General features: G+C 52.2%; 1 protein-coding gene across 2 annotated transcripts in view; it reads left to right on the plus strand.

Annotated features, from left to right (window-relative positions):
- Svil (supervillin) overlaps positions 1-17411 on the plus strand; it is a 193972-nt gene extending 176561 nt beyond the window's left edge. For both annotated transcript variants that reach the window (XM_048367915.1, XM_048367916.1), the window contains 11 exons: positions 271-415; positions 1062-1341; positions 3020-3171; positions 5700-5805; positions 7275-7482; positions 8227-8360; positions 10708-10863; positions 12107-12250; positions 14104-14228; positions 17029-17184; positions 17269-17411. In XM_048367915.1, coding sequence (XP_048223872.1) covers positions 271-415; positions 1062-1341; positions 3020-3171; positions 5700-5805; positions 7275-7482; positions 8227-8360; positions 10708-10863; positions 12107-12250; positions 14104-14228; positions 17029-17184; positions 17269-17355 — 1693 coding nt within the window. In that variant the 3' untranslated portion in view covers positions 17356-17411. The remainder of the gene's footprint in view (positions 1-270; positions 416-1061; positions 1342-3019; positions 3172-5699; positions 5806-7274; positions 7483-8226; positions 8361-10707; positions 10864-12106; positions 12251-14103; positions 14229-17028; positions 17185-17268) is intronic.
- Positions 17412-20337: the final 2926 nt, after the last annotated feature.

The raw sequence follows: 20337 nt of genomic DNA on the forward strand, positions 1-20337 counted from the left end.
CTGCTCATGGACCGCGACTGTTTTCAACAGCCATGCATGAGTGTGTGTGTGTGTGTGCGTGCGTGTCCGTGTGTACCTATGTATGTGTGTGTGCTCTCTAAAGGGCACTATCTAAGAGTCTCATGGACTTTCCTGCCCAGGCTGGCTTTGAAACATGGTTCTCGGCTCTCAGCCTCCTGAGTAGCTAGGCTTGCAGACGTGAGCCACCTCTGTGATGTGTGTTTTAACGTAGCTGAGTTGATTCTTTGCCTCCTTCCTCCGATCTTGCAGGAAAGGACAAGGCCGGCCTGACTGGGCCATATTCGGCAGGCTTACTGAACACAATGAAACTATTTTATTCAAAGAGAAATTTCTCGATTGGACTGAATTGAAGAGGCCTGCAGAGAAGAATGCTGGGGAACTTGCCCCGCAGAAGGTATGACAGTGGCTAGCCTCAAGCTTGGGCTTGGTTTGAGCCCCAATAAAAGTTGGGTGCACCCCATGGGTACAAAATAGTTTGGTTACATTCTAGCATTCGCTGCTTTGCTGTCCGTGTTCAGCCTCTCTAGTTCTTTCCCCGAAATACAGCCTTGGTACCCCAGGACAGAGCGTTTGCGCACTGCACCATTAATAATTGAATCAGGGTTGGGGTATATAACTCAGAAGTAAAGGGATCGCCTAGCACACAGGAGGCCCTGAATTCCATTCCCGATACCACCGCAAAAAGCCAACGATGGTTCTAACGCCATGGAAGGTGATGAGAAATGACTAAACAGCTAACTCAGCCCCCGTGGCTCACACCTGTAAGCCTAGCTTCTGAGGAGGCTCATGGCTGAGGATCTCTGTTCGAGGCCACCCCAGGCAGGAAAGTCCCATGAGACTCTTACCTCCATGTGATCCTCAAGATGCCAGAAGTGGAGCTGTGGCTCCCGTGGTGGAGTGCCAGCCCTGAGGGGAGAAGCCAAGCTCGGGGCCAATAGGCAGGCCCTGAGTTCAAGCCCCAGTACCAGAACAACAAGAAGAAGAAGAAGAAGGGGAAGACTGGGGTCAGCAGCCACTGAGCCCTTGCGTGTTCCCCGCAGGACGATCCGAGAGCAGACATCAAGCCCTGCGACGTGACGCGGATGGTGGCGGCGCCGCCGGCGGCGGCCAGCAGCACCGTCCTGGACGGCGTGAACGTGGGCCGCGGCTACGGCTTGGTAGACGGGGAGGACAGGAGGCAGTTTGAGATCGCCAGTGTCTCCGTGGACGTGTGGCACATCCTGGAGTTCGACTACAGCCGGCTCCCCAGACAGAGCATCGGGCAGTTCCACGAGGGCGACGCCTATGTGGTCAAGTGGAAGTTCATGGTGAGCACCGCAGGTTAGTGAGCGCCGGCGCCGCCGTCTCCCGGGAGGGGCTGGGACCCGCGGGCCCCCGGGGGCCCCTCTACCGCCGGAGTGCCGCGCAGTCCCCCAGCCCCGGGCTCCCGAGGACCGCAGGGAGCTCGCCACGCGCCCAGCCCTGCGCCGCAGGTCGGCCAGGAAAACCGCGATCGCCCTGAAAGCGTACTGGTTGCGGGGATAGTTTGCGCTAGAACCCGTTGGGGCCGAGACGCTGCACTGCAGGGCACGCTCATTCCTTTTCCTGTTTCAGGGTTTTCGTTTGGTTTTAATGCCAGCACTGGGGCTTGAACTCGGGGTGTATGAACTCTCACTCAGGTTGCGTGCTTGGCTGGTGGCGCTCTACCACTTGAGCCACCTCTCCGGACCAGCATGTTGCTGGTTGATTGGGCACAGAAACTTGAGAACTTTTCTGTCCAGGCTGGCTTTGAACCTCAGGATGCCACCGGGGCAGGCTGAAATAATGGACTAGGCACGCCACTGGCTGCAGAGAGGTGATCGTAGTGCGTTCGAGGTGGGGTCTCCTGACCTATAGAACTGAAAGTCTCCGGAGCTAACGTTACAGCAGGTGGAGTTCCAAAAACACAAAACGGAGTTGTATGTTTACTAGAATAAACTGAATTAAAGGGAATTCATTAGAAACAGGTGCATCTAGGGTTCCCAAGACCTCCATAGACTATTTAATAGGAGATGATGGGAAATAATGACAGACAACCTCTGTTAGTACTTCTTCCCAACGAGCACAAAGATGCTCACGGCTAGCTTCAGCAGCATCTGTTTAAACAAGGCTACAACTTTTCAAAACTCCCGCTGTCAAGAACGAGTTCCAGGCCTTCCAATTGCAGAGCATCCCTTTGGGAGCAGAGACCAGAGAGATGGCATCTGCAGAGAATCCGTCCCTCATTCTGACTTCTTTTCTTATTTGCTATTTGAGGCAGGGTCTTACTAGGTGACACCTCCACCTAGCTCAGCCTCAGTGACGGATATGAAGCCCCTAGCCCTTTGACAAGAGTGGTAGGGGGGCTGGGAATGTGGCTTAGTGGTAGAGTGCTTGCCTAGCATCCATGAAGCCCTGGGTTCGATTCCCCAGCACCACATATATAGAAAAAAGCCAGAAGTGGCGCTGTGGCTCAAGTGGCAGAGTGCTAGCCTTGAGCAAAAAGAAGCCAGGGACAGTGCTCAAGCCCTGAGTTCAAGCCCCAGAACTGGCAAAACAAAAAAAAAAGGAAAAGAGTGGTAGGTCAGCAACAAATGTGTTCCAGTTCTGACCCGACTGTCTACTTTTAAAAACTAGAATCGTTTTTTTCTACCTGTCTTAAGTGTTTCCTTTGTCTTTAAAACTGGTCCGGCTACTGTATTCAATAATGTTTCTTCACAGCTTATTCTGTAGCAGAGAGTGGCATAATGCGGGAAGTGTGTGTGCGTGTGCGTGCGTGCGTGTGCGCGCGTGTGCGTGTGCGCGTTCTCGTGTCGGCAGGTGTCGGTCAGCTGGACGGGTGCGATGGTTTTCTTCTCGTGTGCTGCTGTGGATCTGCCTCTGGCTGCCGGCGGTTCCCCCTCCGCCCTGGGCTCTGAAGCTGGTTGTGGACCTCGCGTCCCCCGGCCCCCCGCTGGCTTCCCGGCCGCTTACCTCGCCCCGTGCCCTCCTGTGTTTGCAGTGGGAAGCCGGCAAAAGGGGGAGCACCCGATCCGAGTGGCCGGCAAGGAGAAGTGTGTGTACTTCTTCTGGCAAGGCCGGCACTCCACGGTGAGCGAGAAGGGGACGTCGGCGCTGATGACGGTGGAGCTGGACGAGGAGCGAGGGGCTCAGGTAAGCCCCAGGGAGCTCCTGACGGGACCCCCGGCCCGGCCGGGCCTGCTCGCCGAGGACTGACTCTGAGGACCAAAGATAGCGTCGTACAGAGCACCTGCCGCCCTGGTCCTGTGGTTTCCGGCCCGGTCTCTTCTCTCCATCCATCCCTCGTGATGCTGAGCCACAGAGAAATGGCAGATGGGCCGCGCTTCTGCTAGATCGCCACCTAATGGGCATTCCAGGAATTACACACAAAGCAAAGCCATAGGTAGCGCTTGTAAAATTGGTGGAGATGTTCAACACGCAAGGTCCTGAATTGTCAAGGATCTAACCGGTGGGCACTGTCACTCCACATGCTTCCCATGAGCACAGCCAGCACAACCATGCTGAAGTGCCTTACACCACCATGGGACTTAGAGGTCCACTCACACCAGCCGGCCAGAAATTACTATCACAGATGGCACTGGTGAGAAGGCAATGATAGCAAAGACAAAGCGTGTCGTATCCTGATGGATTCGAAAATGAATCCGAGTGGCTTTTCTAGAACATGTGGGGTCACGTCACCCCCTCCTTCACAACCACACTCTGTAACCTAAGGGCTCTCCTAGTGGCTTCTCTGCAGATGGCCATTCACACCTCTCCAACTTCCTCTTCTCCCGGCTACCACACAGCGGACTCTGGCCTGCTTCCCGGTCGTATGCCATGACTCTTTCCGGTCATCTCAGGCCCTGAGTGGCGTTCTGACGTGATAATGTTCTCTGGTGTGCGGATGTGTAAAGCTCTGAGCCTCTTCAGGTGTTCTGTTCAAGTGTCACCCCCCCCTATTTCCTCCACATTCTTTTCCTCTCACTGTTTTTTCCTTTCCTACATTTTATGTTTTCACAGCACTTTCCAGTACCTAAAACTACATAGCTTTTTATTTTCCATCCTCCTAACAAGCAAGAAAGAGACCATGTCTCTCCTGTGGTCTTATAGTCTCAGAGCCTATACAATGCCTGGCAGCTATTCCGAGGGGTTTTAAACATTTATTTTTTATGTGTGGATACCTGTGACACTTGGCCCATCCTTTAGCACCCAGTTCTCAGGAGTTGACACTGGGCTTCCTAGAAACCATGACACTGTAAACAGACACTTTTTACCTTCTTGAATGACAGCCACAACATGAGGGAGGACAGCAGAGAAGATTTTTCTGGAAAGAGAGCCGCATTCATTTAGTCTTCCAGTCCTCACAACTGCTCATCTTCCCTTAAAAATATGACAAGACCTATTTTCTGCTTAGATCATATTTTAGAAGTAGTTGCTAGCAGTAGTTCCATTTTCATTTATTTGGCAGTTTCCGCTGTCTTTGTGTATGTGTGAAGGCTGTGGTTGAGTGAGCTTTAGTCATGACTTCAGAAGTACCCTTCCCCAGCTCCTGTGGCTCACACCTGGAATCCCAGCTACTCCGAAGGCTGAGATCTGAGGGTCAAGGTTTGAAGCCAGCCTGGACAGGAAAGTCTAGAGAATACTTCTCTCCAGTTAACCACCAAAAAGCTGGAAGCTGAGCTGTGGCGCACGTGGTAGAGTGCTAGCCTTGAGCAAAAAAGCTAAGGTGCCCATAGCACCTTGTTGGGAACTGAGGCTCCAAAACAGAAGCCTTTGGAGGACATTTAAGATTAAAACTACAAAGGACACGTCCCCAGAATTACTCAGGAGATGGTGACCAGTCATTCTCACTACTGAGACATGTGCTTCCTTTAAAATGGACTTAAATCATGTTACATGCATTCCCCAGAAAACATGTGTGTGTGTGCATGTGCATGCTACTGGGGCTTGAACTCTGGGCCTTGTAGCACTCTTTGCTCGGCTTTTTGCTTGGGCTGGCCCTCTACCACTTGAGCCACAGCTACACTTCTAGCTTTTTGCTGGCTAATTAGAGATAAGAGCCTCATGGATTTATCTGTCTAGGTTGACTTCCAACTGGGATCCTCAGATCTCAGCCCCCTAAGTCGTTAGGATTATAGGCACGAGCTCCCGGAGCCCATTCAAATATTAAAATCTGTGTCTCAAAAGACTATTTAGTGGGCTGGGGATATAGCCTAGTGGCAAGAGTGCCTGCCTCGGATACACGAGGCCCAAGGTTCGATTCCCCAGCACCACATATACAGAAAACGGCCAGAGGCGGCGCTGTGGCTCAAGTGGCAGAGTGCTAGCCTTGAGCGGGAAGAAGCCAGGGACAGTGCTCAGGCCCTGAGTCCAAGGCCCAGGACTGGCCAAAAAAAAAAAAAAAAAAAAAAAAAAAGACTATTTAGTGGCAGAATAATAATAAATGATGAAAATGCAGATAGAAGGCAATAGAAAACAACACTCCTGTTTTCACTGAGGATAAAATATCTGTCTGAAAAGTGAGACGGCACATGTGAATTTTAGTGGTGCTTTTCTGGATCATAGTGATACCGCTTTGTGCGTGTGCCTGGATGGGTTTCAGTTGACTCCCACAGACAGTATTGTTCCCGTGTCCCAGCAGCCCACGCCTCTGACCCGTGTTCGTGTGTTTAAACTTGAAGGTCCAGGTTCTGCAGGGAAAGGAGCCACCCTGTTTCCTGCAGTGTTTCCAGGGTGGGATGGTCGTGCACTCGGGGCGGCGAGAAGAGGAAGAAGAAAACGTGCAGAGTAAGTCACTTTTCACGTTGTTTTGTTTGGGGGTGCTGGAGGGCAAACCTAAGGCTTCGTTCAGGCTTTGCAAGTATTCTACCATTGAGCTACATCCGCCAGGACACTGAGTCCCTTTACTGGAATTGTGTGTGTGTGTGTGTGTGTGCGCGCGCGCGCGCGCGCACGCGCACGCACACGCATGCTGGTATTAGAGCTTGAATCCAGGGTCTGCTTGAATTTAGGCCTAGTTTTATCCCTCAAGGCTGGTTCTACCACTGTAGCCACGGCTCCACCTCCGGCTTTTTGGTGGTTAATTAGAGATAAGAGTCTCGTGGACTTGCCTGTCCAGGCTGGCTATGAACTGTAATCCTCAGATCGCAGCCTCTTGAGGGACTAGAACGACAGGTGTGAGCCACCAGCCCTGGCTCCTGGAATCCTATTTTCCTTTCCTGGGTTAGGTATTGTCACAAGTAAGAGGATTGACAGTAACTCTACCTTCACCTGCTGTGGTTTGCCACGGAAGATTGCTGATGTTTTCTTGAGGAGTCAGCTTTACAAGGAGTGCGTGACCTCTTCCTCACGCGGCAAAACTTCCTTCGGATCCACCTTTGCATGTAGGGCACTGGCAGGCTCCTTCATCTTGCAGTAATCCTTGCCATTGTACTTTGTGAGAAAGTACAGAAAAGAATCTCAGTCCTCTATTATAAATGATTTCATTCTGCTGGCTAGCAGCCAAAAATTAAAAGAAATACTTTAGAGCCTTAGGACTAACTTTATAAACATTGTAAAAGTGATTTTTGTGCCAGGTGCCAGTGGCACACAACTGTAATCCTAGCTACTCCGAAGGCTGTGACCTGAAGATCACAGACCAAAGCCCAGACAGGAGCGTCCACGAGACTGTCCACCAACAAGTTCTCCAGCTCCCCCCAACAACAGAAAGAACCTCAAGTGGAACTCTCGCTAGAGTGGTAGAGCCCTAGCCTTGAGCAAAAGAAGCTCAGGGACAGTGCCCAGGCCCTGAGTTCAAGCCCCAGGACAGGGATGCATGTACACACACACACACACACACACACACACACACACACACACACGCGTGCGGTTTTTGTGTATCGTGAACTTTTGGCACCTTCTCTGTCCTCCTAACAAGCAAGCAAGCAAGAGGCCATGTCTCTCCTGGTCTTCTAGTCTCAGAGCCCATACAGTGCCGGGCAGCTGTTCCAAGGTTTTCCAAGCATTTCTTTTTGACGTGTGGACACCTGTGACACGCCGCCCATCCTGAAGCCCCGCTTCTCAGGACTTGACGCTGGGCTTCCTGGAAACCAGCGAGCCTTGACTTGCTTTCTGGAAGGAGCAGGTTCCTTGCTCCTGACTTGAGGCTAGCTAGCTCCGGGGTCTCCTTGGGCATGGGCTGCACCCACTGTGTGAGGGTCCCCCCCCCCCCCCCGCCACACCAGGTCTTCCTAACCGTGCTACGCCGCCCCGCGCAGGCGAGTGGAGGCTGTACTGCGTCCGGGGCGAGGTGCCCATGGAGGGGAACCTGCTGGAGGTGGCCTGTCACTGCAGCAGCCTGCGGTCCAGGACGTCCATGGTGGTCCTCAACGTGAACAAGGCCCTCATTTACCTGTGGCACGGATGCAAGGCCCAAGCCCACACCAAGGAGGTGGGGAGGACCGCGGCGAATAAGATCAAGGAACAGTGAGTGCCGTGTCTGTCTGTGTCGATGACCTGCCTTCCCGGAGGGGCACCAAAGGCGACGGGGACAGGACCGCCCGGCCCCCGTGTGTGGCCAGGGACTTCACCCAGGGAGGGTGGTGAATGGGAGCCAGGGTCTCTGACATTCCATCCGGCACGCATCTTAGCCAGGACCCCTGAGCGAGGTCTGCTTCCGGAGAGCAGGCCAGCTGCGTGAGCCAGCTGTGGCAATGCACGCTTGCAGTACCCTCCGCTCTGCTCCGGAAGCCGAAGCAGGAGATTACATGAGCCCAGGCGATGGAAGCCAGCCTAGCCAATGCAGTAAGACCTTCCTCTTAGGCCGTAGCTGCCCGCTAGGTTTCTCACTCAGACCAGTGAGAGCAAAGAGAACAGCAAAGCACTCACTATTTAGTCAGCAAGTGTATTTACTAAGCACCTGCCTGCTGCCATCACAGACACGGGGCAGAGGGACTCAACCGTGAACAAACCAAGTCTTCCTCCCTGGGAAGTTCACGTTCTAGCAGGAAAGAAGGCGTAAAAGCTGCTGGGCTATGTGTACACCGGGCGGCTGTCCGTTCATCCCTGGGAACAGGCCAAACCCTTTCTTCCGACACTGGGGCTTGTAAACGACAGAGCGTCTCCGCTCGCTGGGAAGAGTTGCTCTGAATCAGAAAGGAGCAGGCCTGGGGATGATACGGAGATGGGGCTTTGAGTGCTTGACGTGTTCTGGGTGTTTCTTCCATGCAGGTGTCCGCTGGAGGCAGGTTTACACAGCAGTAGCAATGTGACCATCCACGAGTGTGATGAAGGAGCCGAGCCCCTGGGCTTCTGGGACGCCTTGGGAAGGAGGGACAGGAAAGCCTACGATTGCATGCTCCAAGGTACTGCCATCCCCCGTGGCCTTCCGTCTGTGCAAAGCCTTCACTCACTCACTTACCCAATAAAGAGTCTTGATTATTCCGCACACGCGACATACGTCACACCGTGAGCCAAACCAAGGGTCGGGGCCTCGAAAGCCTCCAATCCAATGAGGAAGCCACATATCTGCTGAGTATAATTATCACGCAAAATTAAGCGTGGGTCTTCAAAGGGGTATAGGTAAAAGCTGGGTGTGGTAGTGCATGCCTGTAATCCCAGCACGGTGGAGGCTGAAGAAAGGAGGATTGTGAGTAGGACGTCAGTCGGGACTACAGAGTGAGACTATCTCAAAGATAAACAAATGAATAAGTGGCAGCACGGAGGAAGGAAGTCGAGCATGGGAAGAGGATTTGTTCTGTTATTCCCCAGGAACAAGTTTGCATGGCTCCATAGAGAAGATGGGACTTGCTTTGGAGGTTGGTATGACTTGGGAGGAGGAGATTGTGGGAAACGGCATGAACAACAATAGAACCTGTGGGGTCGTATGCTGCTCAGCTTGGCCAGTGGGCAGGACAGCTAGAACAGATCTGAGCCAGGTTGAGGAGGGCCTGGAACTCAAGGCCAGAAATCTTTGGGCCACAGCAAGGGCTCTGTCATTCCCAGAAGTCCCAGGAGAAAGGGGCAGCGTGCAGGCCAGTATACGCTGAGGAAATACTTCATGAAGGCACGAGCGCGTGAGAATCGCCAGTGTCCTGTGAGCTTGGAGTGTCAAGTTCACAGATAGAGCACAGAGATGCTCACTACGTCCCATGACGATGAATCTGTTGAGGGGCGGGAGATGAAGTTTGCAGACCCTGTGCTGAAAGTCATAGCTCTTCACCTCTCGGGGACTCGTAGGTCCCTGAGAGAAAGTGAGGGACAGCCCATAGGAAAGGGCAGAAGTGAAATACATACCCATAGTGCTGACTACTCAGGAGGCTCAGATTCAAAGAGTCAGAGTTTGAAGACAGCCTGGAAGAAAAGTTTTCCAGGCTCCATCTCAAGATAACCAGCATAAAAGCTAGGCTGGAAGCATGGCTAAAGTGGTAGAGAGCCAGCCAATCGAGCCGAATGAACACGAGGCCCTGAATGCAAACCCCCCAGTATGAAGTAAATAAGTGGATGCAATCCAGTGTTAGGTAATCTGCTGGCTCACTGTTTTATGACTAAGAGCCCAACACCCTGCAATTTAGACCTTGAGTATCGATTGTAGATATTCCACGAACCACGCTCTCCAGCTAACAGGCTTCCACAGTTGGAGAGCAGAATAATTTCCACAGTGATGCTTTATGAATAACACATATGTTTATTCCTAATTAGGGGAGAGTTTTAGATATCACACGTTTGTGCTCAAGTTTCACGCCCCTATGGTTTGTATTCGCATTTGTGCCAGATGTCATTCTCACCAACCGTACACCAAACTACATTCCCAGCACAGCCTTTCTCCTTTTGCTATTAATCAGTAAATAAATTGGGGAAAAGAATTAACGAAGCCTTGTTATAATTTCACTTGTTAATTATATGTACTAGGAAATACTTTGTGTGTGTGTTGGTGTGTGTGAATACGTGTATAGGTTTGTGTGTATGTGTGCATATACCTGTGTGTGCAAATGTATGTGCATACACACTTTTAGCCACTGGTATTTCTACTTTGGTGAATGTTTTATTTGCTCCCTTTGAATATTTTATTGAGATATTTATCTTTTCCTTATTTATGTACCTTCAGCTATGAGCTAATTTCTGGTTTGGTTTTGTTTTTGTCCGTCCTGGGGCTTGAACTCTGGGCTTGGCCACTGACTCTGAGCTTGTTTGGCTCAAGGCAAGCGCTCTACCACTTGAGCCACAGCGCCCCTTCCTGACTAATTTCTGATAGTACAGCTGTGAACTAATTCCCACTTACAGTTGCTCCCCATTTTGTTAGTTGATTTTCCACTACTGAAAACTTTTTGTGACTTTTTATTTTTACATCATTAATGCCGTAGGCCTTTCCGTCCTGATTCCTTCTTTGACCCTTGCAATGATACAGACTTTGCCCTGCGTGGAGCTGTAGCAATGAAATCCACACCCCCTCCTTGTATAACTGATAGAAATCAATAAAAAGAAAGACCTTGCCCAGGCTGGCGCTGGAGCTCAGTGGTTGAGCACCCGCCTCGGTACTGGGTACTGCACAAGGCACTGGGTTCCATCCCCAGCCCTACCAAAGAAAGAAGAAAGTCAGACGAGCCCTAGCCGCATTTCCCCCATCTTGGGAACTGGGCCCCGTGTTCCCTCTGGCTCACCTGGTGTGTGATCCATCCGGGGTCTTCAGCTTGGTCTTCTTTTCTCTCGAAGATCCCGGCAGCTTTAACTTCGCACCCCGCCTGTTCATCCTCAGCAGCTCCTCGGGAGATTTCTCAGCCACAGAGTTTGTGTACCCCGCCCGGGCCCCCTCGGTGGTCAGCTCCATGCCTTTCCTGCAGGAAGATCTCTACAGTGCCCCTCAGCCAGGTGAGACTCCGGGGCGAGGAGGACTGAGCTCCTCCCCCTCCCCAGGTGGGCACCGGGCCACGCCCACTGCAGAACCCTAGCCGGTGACATCACCACGCCCACTGCAGGACCCTAGCCGGTGACATCATCACTCCACCCTCCACCGACCCCAGAGGGAAAGGCCATGAAGTCACCTGTTAATACCTTCGGGCCCCAAGGCTCAGTCCCTTCCTATGCCACAGACCCCGTTAGCTCAGGGAGAACCCCCACATCAGACCAACCAAATAACAGAAAACGGGGCTGGATTACTTGAGGAGCAGGGTGAGGTTGTGCGAGAAGCGAGACTGATGGAAGGCGTGACGCTGATTGCGATGCATTGTGCTCCCACGTTGATAGATTGAGGTGAGATCCTTCGCACGACTGCTTAAGGGAAACGTTTTAAAAGGTAGGCGGAGAAGAGAGGCACGGTTGACCCGGACTCTTCCTTCTATCAGACAAAGCCGAGACTTCCCCAGAAGTCCTAGTAGACCTCTGCGTCTGTCCCGTCTGCCGGACTGTGTGTGTGTCCCGTGGCCTCCCCAGCTGCAGAAGCCAATGGCTGAGGAGCCGGGAGGGGACGATGCTGAGTTAGCCAAAGAGAGCTGTGAGCCCGAGTGACCTTGACTGCCCCAGTCAAGGTCAGGGCCGTTTCCCACCAGGCCGAAGTCCCTGGGCTGTCACTCTAGTTGCAACACTCGGGGCTTTATGGCTCCTCCTCCTCCTCCTTGCCAACCAGGCTGCAGGCTGACTCTGCCTGAGCTCCTCATTTGCCTCCTGCCCCGTGTCCAGACGCAGCAGGTACCTGCAGCTCGCAGGGAGAGCCGGGGCACCCACCAAGTTTGACCAAGGCACCTGTCGTGTGTGGGTGACATTCGTCTCCAGAAGGGTGGTTGTGCCCATCCTGGGCCCGGGACTCGGGTGGATAGCCCCCCGCCCCGAGGCTCTTCCAGTGTGGGCAGTTTTCCCAGCATCCCCCCATACGTGCTAGGACAGGGTTCAGGCACGCCACGCTAGAACGAAGATGGGCATATCCTTGTCTTCTCTGCCTAGGGGCCTTTTCTGAGATTCACTTCCAAAGGGCTGGGGGGTCTCCCAGTGCCCTTCCTCCGGAGCCTCGGGGAGATGCCCCCCCCATGGGGCGGGGGCCGTCCTCAGGTGTGGGGCAGGGCGTGTGCGAAGCAGCCCCGCAGGAGCGCCTGATGGTCTGGCTGTCTTCTTCCCCCAGCGCTTTTCCTGGTTGACAATCACCATGAGGTCTACCTCTGGCAAGGCTGGTGGCCCATCGAGAACAAGATCACCGGCTCGGCCCGCATCCGCTGGGCCTCCGACCGGAAGAGCGCCATGGAGACCGTCCTGCAGTACTGCCGAGGTGAGGCCCAGACCCGCCTTTCTACCCGCCCCTGCCCACCAGCAGGGCACAGCCTGGCAGATAGCAAAACGCCAGCGTCCTGGCGAAGCACGCGGTTCATTTTAAGATCCGTTTGTTCTCTCTCCTCTGCCAGCACAAGTGAGAACTCACTTTGCTCTTTCGTATGATGAGACCACGTAGCTTGTGGTAGAAGTGACTGGGGGTGCTTGGGTCCTACGTAGGAACAAGGACCCCCAACGCGAAGGGAACTCGGCAGGCCACGCGTGCTTCTGCAGAAGGTCACACCAGCAACCCAAACTCCAGCAAGCCAGCGCACAGAGCAGGTCGGCCGCTCTCGTTCCGCCCGCGCCCAGTGGGTCGCCAGGCTCCGCTCACATCGGCGGAACTCGGGTTCCCAACCTGCCAAGGGAGGCGGCTTCATTGACGGGACATAACCTAAAAGTCGAGGAGCTTCTACCAGGGCATCTAGTTAAAGTGTAGCGAGACAAGGACCTAACCTAAATGTAATCATCGAGGGCCAAGCCACCTGGACAAAGCAGGAACTTCTCCGGAAAAAACAGTTCTCCCAAGCCTGACAGGAAGCAACCCACATTGATAGGAAAGACGCTTTTCACCCTAAGGGTGCATTATGGAACACGGAACTGACTAAAACTCCGTTATTCATGCTGCAAGACCTGTGGGCCCCCGCCCCACGTTCTGTGTAAAGCAGCATCTTTGCAAAACAGAACTCTTCTTCCCCCCGCCCAAAATTGGCTGAAAAGTCACTGTCGGCCACATTAGCATTCAGTATTATTTTTACTATCCTCCCCCCCCCTTTTTTTTTTTACTTCTAGTTACCCAGGTGTAGTGGTTCATGCTGTAATTCCAGATGCTTGGGAGATGGAAGGAGGAGGATCTTGTCCAAGGCTTACCAGGGCAAAAGCTTGAGACCCTGTCTGAGAAACAGAACAAGCAAAGGGTGGGGTGTGTGGCTTAGCAGGTAGGGCAACCTGCCTACAAGCCCCAGGCCCTGAATCCAACCCCCAGTACCGGGGGAAAACAAAATAGCAAAACCATGGAGTATCTTTTAGCATATCCTCCACATAAAATGTGTCGTTTTTTGCATAAATGTAAGGAACCAGTACTGAATGTTTTATCTGAATGTTTCTGGTTTCACTGATCATTTTAACATCACTGAATGTGTGCAGTTGATTTTTTTTTCTTGAAAAGCCTTCATAATAGAGTTCTAAACTGCTGAAGTGCTTATAGGCTCATGCTAATGCTTATAAAAAAGACATTACAGTTACCCACCTAATGCTGTTGAGGTTCCTTCTGTGTTATGAGGTGGGAGGAAACCTTCGCGGTGACTAACGGGAGGCGGATGCCCACCTAGGAGGTCCAGGTAGCTGCTTCCGCTGCCCAAGGACCCAGAAGCGTTTCGTTCATCCCAGGACAAAGAGTCAGGTCGACTCACGGCCCTGTGTCGTCAAAGGCATCAAATTCACACTGTAAATTATTTTCAGGGGCTGAACGTGTGGTTTAGCAGTAGAGGGCTCGCCTAGCATGCATGAAGCCCTGGGTTCGATTCCTCAGCACCACATACACAGAAAAAGCCAGAAGGGACACTGTGGCTCAAGTGGCAGAGTGCTAGCCTTGAGCACAAAGAAGCCAGGGACAGTGCTCAGACCCTGAGTTCAAGCCCCAGAACTGGCAAAAAAAAGTATATATATTTTCATGCAAGTGTTGTTATGAACTACTTTTAATTGTCATTTTAAACTTGAAATCAGGAGATCTAAACAAAGACAATGAGATCCCAAGGGAAGTCAGGGAAATACTTGAGCCCCTGACGTGGTTTGCATTCTGTGTCACCACAGGAAAGAACCTCAAGAAGCCGCCCCCCAAGTCTTACCTCATCCATGCTGGTCTCGAGCCCCTGACCTTCACCAACATGTTTCCCTGTTGGGAGCACAGGGAGGACATTGCTGAGGTCACGGAGATGGTAAGCGTGTGTCTGCACACTGCACTTTCAAAGCCGATACGCTCACTAGGGCGAGGTGGATGGATCAAAAGTTCAAAGCCAGCCTAGGGTTCTGCTGTGAAAGGGAGGGAGGGAGGGAGGGAGGGAGGGAGGGAGGGAGGGAGGGAGGGAATAAGGAAGGAAGGAAGGAAGGAAGGAAGGAAGGAAGGAAGGAAGGAAGGAAGGAAGGAAGGAAGGAAAGGAAGGAAGGAAGAAAGGAAGGAAGGAATTAGTTTAGGAAAATGAGAAGCCTAATGAAATCAGTTGGACTATTCTGATAATTTTTCTATACATAGAACTCAGTTCTTTAAATACTTACAAACATAGGTGAATTTAATTACTTTGAAGACTATAAATAAAAACTGCTTTCTTCTCATTCTGTTAGTTAAAACACTGATGCTTCTCCAGGTCTCAATGCATGTTTCAGAGATTAGCCTCAGGTAGAAAAGACATAAACCAAACTTGATCTGGGGTGTGTTCAAATAATTCAGGGACTTGGGGGATGGTGACACACTCGTACCCAGGTGGTGATCAAATTTTCCTTATTATCTTTTTTTAATTGACCATGGGGCTTGAACTCTGGGCCTGGATTCTGTCCCTGAGCTCTTCAGCTCAAGGCTAGCGCTCTACCACTTACTCGAGTCACAGCACAACTTCCAGTTTTCTGGTGGTTCATTGGAGATAAGAGTCTCCAGGACTTTGCTGCCGAGCTGGCCTTGAACTGTGATCCTCAGATCTCAGCCTCCTGAGTAGCTTAGATAACAGGCGTGAGCCACCATGCCCAGCTTCCTTACTGTCTTTTGAGCCTGGTGCCAGCAGCACCAGGGACTTGTACCTTTAATCCTAGCTCCCCAGGAGGCTGACATCTGAGGATTGAAATTTGAATTCAGCCTGGGCAGGAAAGTCCATGAGACTCTTATCTCCAGCTAACTACCAAAGCCACAAGTGGCACTGTGGCTCAAGTAGTAGAGTGCTAGCCTTGAGCAAAAAATGTTCCGGGACAGTGCCTAGAGCCGTGAGTTCAAGTCCCAGGACTGGGACTTAAAAATTTGTCTTTTATGTGCCCATCTGATATGAAATGAGGCATTCGTGACCACTTCTACCTTACCAGAACGTTATTATCTAGAATCTCTATTTTGGTGGTACTGGGAATTGAATCCAGGGTCTGGTGCACGCTAGGCAGGTGCTCTACCAACGGAGCCATGCCTGCTAATCTGTTTTTCTGGAGCTGCGGGATTTGATCTCCACAGGGAAGGGGCTGGCCTCAGCCTGATCTCTGGCAGCAACATGCTGTGGGAGTTAATAAAGATGAGCAAGCCAGCCCAGAGGCTGCAGGGCTGCCAGCGCCGGACCACCGCATGCAGTCCAAACACAGGGTGCAAATGGCCGTCACAGTCCTGCGTTCACTGTGGGTCGCTGGGCGGCGGCAGGGGTCGCGTGATATTGTACGGGTCTGGGGGGGTTTCAGCCAGGGGGAGGCAGCCCCACCCCCGCAGCAAGCCGTCCTCATTAATTAAGATTTACTAAGTGCTTGTCCTGACTGGGCACCGCTCCAAACACTGTACATTTATTTTCTTACTTAATTATCAGGACAGCCCGTTAAGATTCAGCTTATTAGTATCCCAATTTTGCCGGCATAGACGCAGAGACACAAAACATGGAGTTGCTTGTCCCGTGTCCCCAAGGCAGCAGGAAAGGAACCAGACATGGGCACAGCCTGGCTCACTCTGAAACACACCTCCAAAGTCCCGTCACGGGCTAGAGCCATGGGCCGCTGAATTTGCCAACAGCTTGTAGTCATCCTTCCCCCGTCCAGCCGTCCTGCCTCTCCAAAGGAGGGCGACCCACGGGACCCAAGCTGAATGGAGGAAGATAATTCACCCTGAGTAATCTGTTCACACTATATGCACACAGTGGTTTCGGAAGGAAAAAAAGGGAGGAGAAGGAAAGAAAAGGAGGAAGAGAGGGAGGAAGTTAGGGAAGGAAGGAAGGAAGGAAGGGAGGAAGGAAGGAAGGGAGGAAGGAAGGAAGGAAGGAAGGAAGGAAGGAAGGAAGGATTCATGACCAGAATATTTCTAGGCGCATTTTCCTGTCTGTCTGTCTGTCTGTGAGTGTGTTGGGCAGGGAGCCCAAGGTCTTGAACATATTGGGCAAGTACTCTACTGCTAAGCCATATCCCCAGCCTTATTGTGGCTCAAGAACTGATACCTGAGGGAGAAACAGAAGGTTTATATCTGTTAAGGAGTTGGAGATCACCATTCGAGGCCAGCCTGGGCAAAAGCATGAGACCCTACCTGAAAAAACAAAACTAAAATCAAAAGGACTGGGTGTTTGGCTCAAGTTGTAGAGCACCTACAAACACAAGACCCTGACTTCAGTTTCCAGTCAGGATACCAGAGAGAGAGAGAGAGAGAGAGAGAGAGAGAGAGAAACACGGAGAGACAGGGAGACAGAGAGTAAGAAAGCATGCATGCCATTTATTTGGAAGCTTCTAAGTATTTAGACTGTGAATCCAGTTGTCTTATGCTTCAATTCACTTATGAGAAAGTGAATTCTTTTGGAAGCAGCCCTGTTACAGGGTTATCTGAAACTTGGCAGTAGGATGAGAAAACAAAAGCCAGGGTGTGATCCTATCTATTCCGGGCCCTGGGCCTTCCCTCAGGGCGAGGTGGAGCTCCAAGGCGCCGTCTGGGGCTGAGGCACAGATCGGGCAGGGCTGCGTGTTCACTAGCACGCGATCGCACGCGGCACGCACCGAGCTCTCTCTGCCCCTCCTGTCCAGGACACGGAGGTTTCCAATCAGATCACCCTCGTCGAAGACGTCCTGGCCACGCTCTGTAAAACCATCTACCCGCTGGCCGATCTCCTAGCCAGGCCGCTGCCGGAAGGCGTGGATCCCCTGAAGCTGGAGATCTATCTCACCGACGAAGACTTCGAGGTGAGGGGTCTGTCGTTGGGGTCGTAACCAGCACCCGGGGGCTGGGCATCCTCTCACACAGTGGGCGTTTCTTGTTTCCTCCAGTTTGCGCTGGATATGACCAGAGACGAATACAGCGCGCTGCCCACCTGGAAGCAGGTGAACCTGAAGAAAGCCAAAGGCCTGTTCTGAGCGTGACGGGTGCGGGAGGAAGCGACCGCGTGCTCACCCGCAACACCCGACCACCCCAACAGTGGATACTTATTTTTTGGATTGGTATTTTTTTTTTTTTATATTTTGAAATCAGAGGGTTTTTCCAAACCCCAAATTTGATCTTATTAACTCTACTGCTTGTCCTGGAGTTGTGTATTTTGTAAATGTTTTGAGAGAACTCTTTGGGAATGTACGTTTCCACGATTCAGCAGGTGATGTCAATTAAAGCATTTCTCCGTGCACTTGACCCGTGATTTAGAGGGCCCAGCACAACTCTGCCCTCTTCCTTTGACCACACGTGGCCGATGTTTTTGTAGCAGTTCTCTTTATAAAAGTGTTATTTTGATAGTTTGTGGATTCTAAAAATATATATATTTATATAAACACCGTATAAATCAAATATGTATTTAAAAAAGCAATATGTATTCATTTACTTTTAATTTCTTTCTTTTTTTTTTTGATGTCGAAATATTACTGCAAGTTAGCTGACATTGCTTCTGTTGGCTTTGATCCGCCACCCATCCGTATCCTCACCTCTTCAGAAGCATTTCCTGTCACATTAGGTCTGACTTGTTTTGAGTACTGCTTCCGGTGCTAAAATGAACAGAAAAATTGTACTGAATAGCATGGACTCCGAAGAATCTATGCAAATCTTTCATATCTCCCCAGAAATATATAGTGCCTTGTTTCTATGTACAGTTTATATACAGAAAAGTTTGCGCTGCCTTTTTTGATGATGGTTTCAAATGTTACTACAGTTTTACTCCCAAATAGTGTACAAGGAAAAAACATCTCAGTGTCTAATACCCATTGTAAACATTACACAGTGTCATTTTGTGACATAAAGACCCCTCCAAAAAAAAATAAAAACTCCAAAATAATCACAATTTATTGAGTGGTTTACACTGACTGTGGGGGGGGGGACAGGAATCATAATTGTCAATCAAGTAACAAGATTTTGCCATAAATATTAACTGCTATAAATCTGGATCTCACTTAGGGCAAGAATTTATATATATATATACAACATCATAATATTAAATAGATATTTGGCCTCTGAGTACTCTAACGAGGACCTATTTTTAAGATCATTATTTACCAGAAGCTTTTAATCTCCTAGTGGTTTCCAGCGTTCATTTCGGGATCTCAATAGAGTTGTGAAAACGCGTACCTGAGATCTACAGCAAATGAGTTAGCAAATGTCCTCCCTTGTTCTTAGAGCTCCAGAGCTGGGGCCGGGGGTAGAGCTCAGTGGTGGGGCTCTGCCTTGCCTTCCCCCACCCCGCTCTCCCCCCAGACGCCCTTGGCGGTGTGGTGGCACTAGGAGACGGCCATGGGAGGACATCCCTGCCTTGAGCGCCCTAAGAGACAACTTGCCATGCTGCCGGTATCCGCAGACCATCAGCCAGGCCGGCCTTGTCCTGGCACACGTCCTCGCATCCGGATGGTGACGGTGGCGGCTGAAACCAGAAGGCAAGACCGTGACGGGCACGACTTAGGACTTCCCGACTAAACAAGATGGAGGAGAGAGGGTTCGGAGTGGTGTTCCGCCACAGGGAGAACCCAGAGGCGTGGAGAAAGGGTTTCGCGGTGAGCAGAACGGTGTCAGGGAGAGGAGGGCTGGCTGGGGGGCTCCATGGCGCCCCCTGCCGGCCCTGATGCTGTCAGCGGAGGAGCAGCAGCGGGTGACTGGACTTGCTCCAGTCGCAGCCGTCGGATGCGTTCACAGTCCCAGGGCCTCTTGCTGCTACGTCGCTGTCAGTGACACACGGGGGGCGCAGTCTTGGAAATCCTTTGCCCACGAGGGCAGGACCATCGGGCGGGACAGGACACGAATGCCCCTGCAGACGGCAAGCATCCACGTTGCCCGAGGGCCCCGCGACCCAGCTACCTCGAACCGTCCACGAGAGAGCCCCGTGCAGAACCCGGCCCCGATCTCAGTCACCAGCGTCAGGATGACCCCGCCCTGGCGAGGAGAAGGAGCTGACCTGGGGTGTTCTCCCAGGCCGGGGGGGGGGGGGGGGCTGCCTGAAAAGCCAACCCTCTAGAGACTAGATAGAACAAGAGAGGGCCCCGCCCCCCCTCAGCCCTCTCAAACAGCCCTGCTGGGTCCCAGTGGGGGCAAGAGAGATGGGTGCTCTCTCTCTCTCTCTCTCTCCCCCCCCCATGTCCAGCTGCAGAAGGGTTTTACCCCCGCTTGCTTTAGAATCCAGATGGTGTCAGGTGCCCCCCCGGGCTTCAGTGTGGACAGAGCCATGGCCAGCGCCACCAGCCTGGCTTCGGCTGGGCGTCGGTGCCGTCTGTGAGGGGAGGAAGCTTGAGAGCGGACGGGAAGCATGGGCTGGGGTGGAATTCAGGACCTGCGCCTGCCCTTCCAGAAGAAGCCAGATGAGCGTGGCTCCCGCTCTAGCCACTGGGAGGGGGGGGACCGTGACGTGGCACCCCACCTGACACGGCCTCTGTCACGGCTTGACTAGGAAGGCCTGGTCCCCACCTTGCGGTGAGGTTGAGGGGGCCGGGGTGGTGAAGGGGCCTGCTCGGATCCACCAGTGAGTTCACCCACCATGCGTGCGTTCATCCTGAGTGGGCAGTTAGGAGACAACGTGGCTGAAGGAAGCATTTCTCTGGAAATCCTCTTCTTCCTCCCCCCCCCCCTTTCTTTCTTTGCTTCTCTCTGTCTCTCTCCGCTCTCCTCTCCCTCCTCCTCCTCCGCCCTGAAGGTGAGCAGCTTTCCTCAGCCAGGCTTTCTACCACCATGCTGCTCCTCCCCACACACCAGCCCTGAAGCCACGGAACCAGAGGCCACGGACTGAAACCTCTCCCACCGGGAGCCCAGCTCCTCCCCAGTTGTTTCCTCTAGAATTTTGTCACGGGAATTGAGAACTGACTGATACAGCCCCATTAGGCCCTGGCTGGGAGGGGTGGCAGGATGGCCAAATGCCTCCCGCAGTGTCTTCACAA

Source organism: Perognathus longimembris, chromosome 18 (assembly GCF_023159225.1).
Source record: "Perognathus longimembris pacificus isolate PPM17 chromosome 18, ASM2315922v1, whole genome shotgun sequence".
Classification (NCBI taxonomy): Eukaryota; Metazoa; Chordata; class Mammalia; order Rodentia; family Heteromyidae; genus Perognathus; species Perognathus longimembris.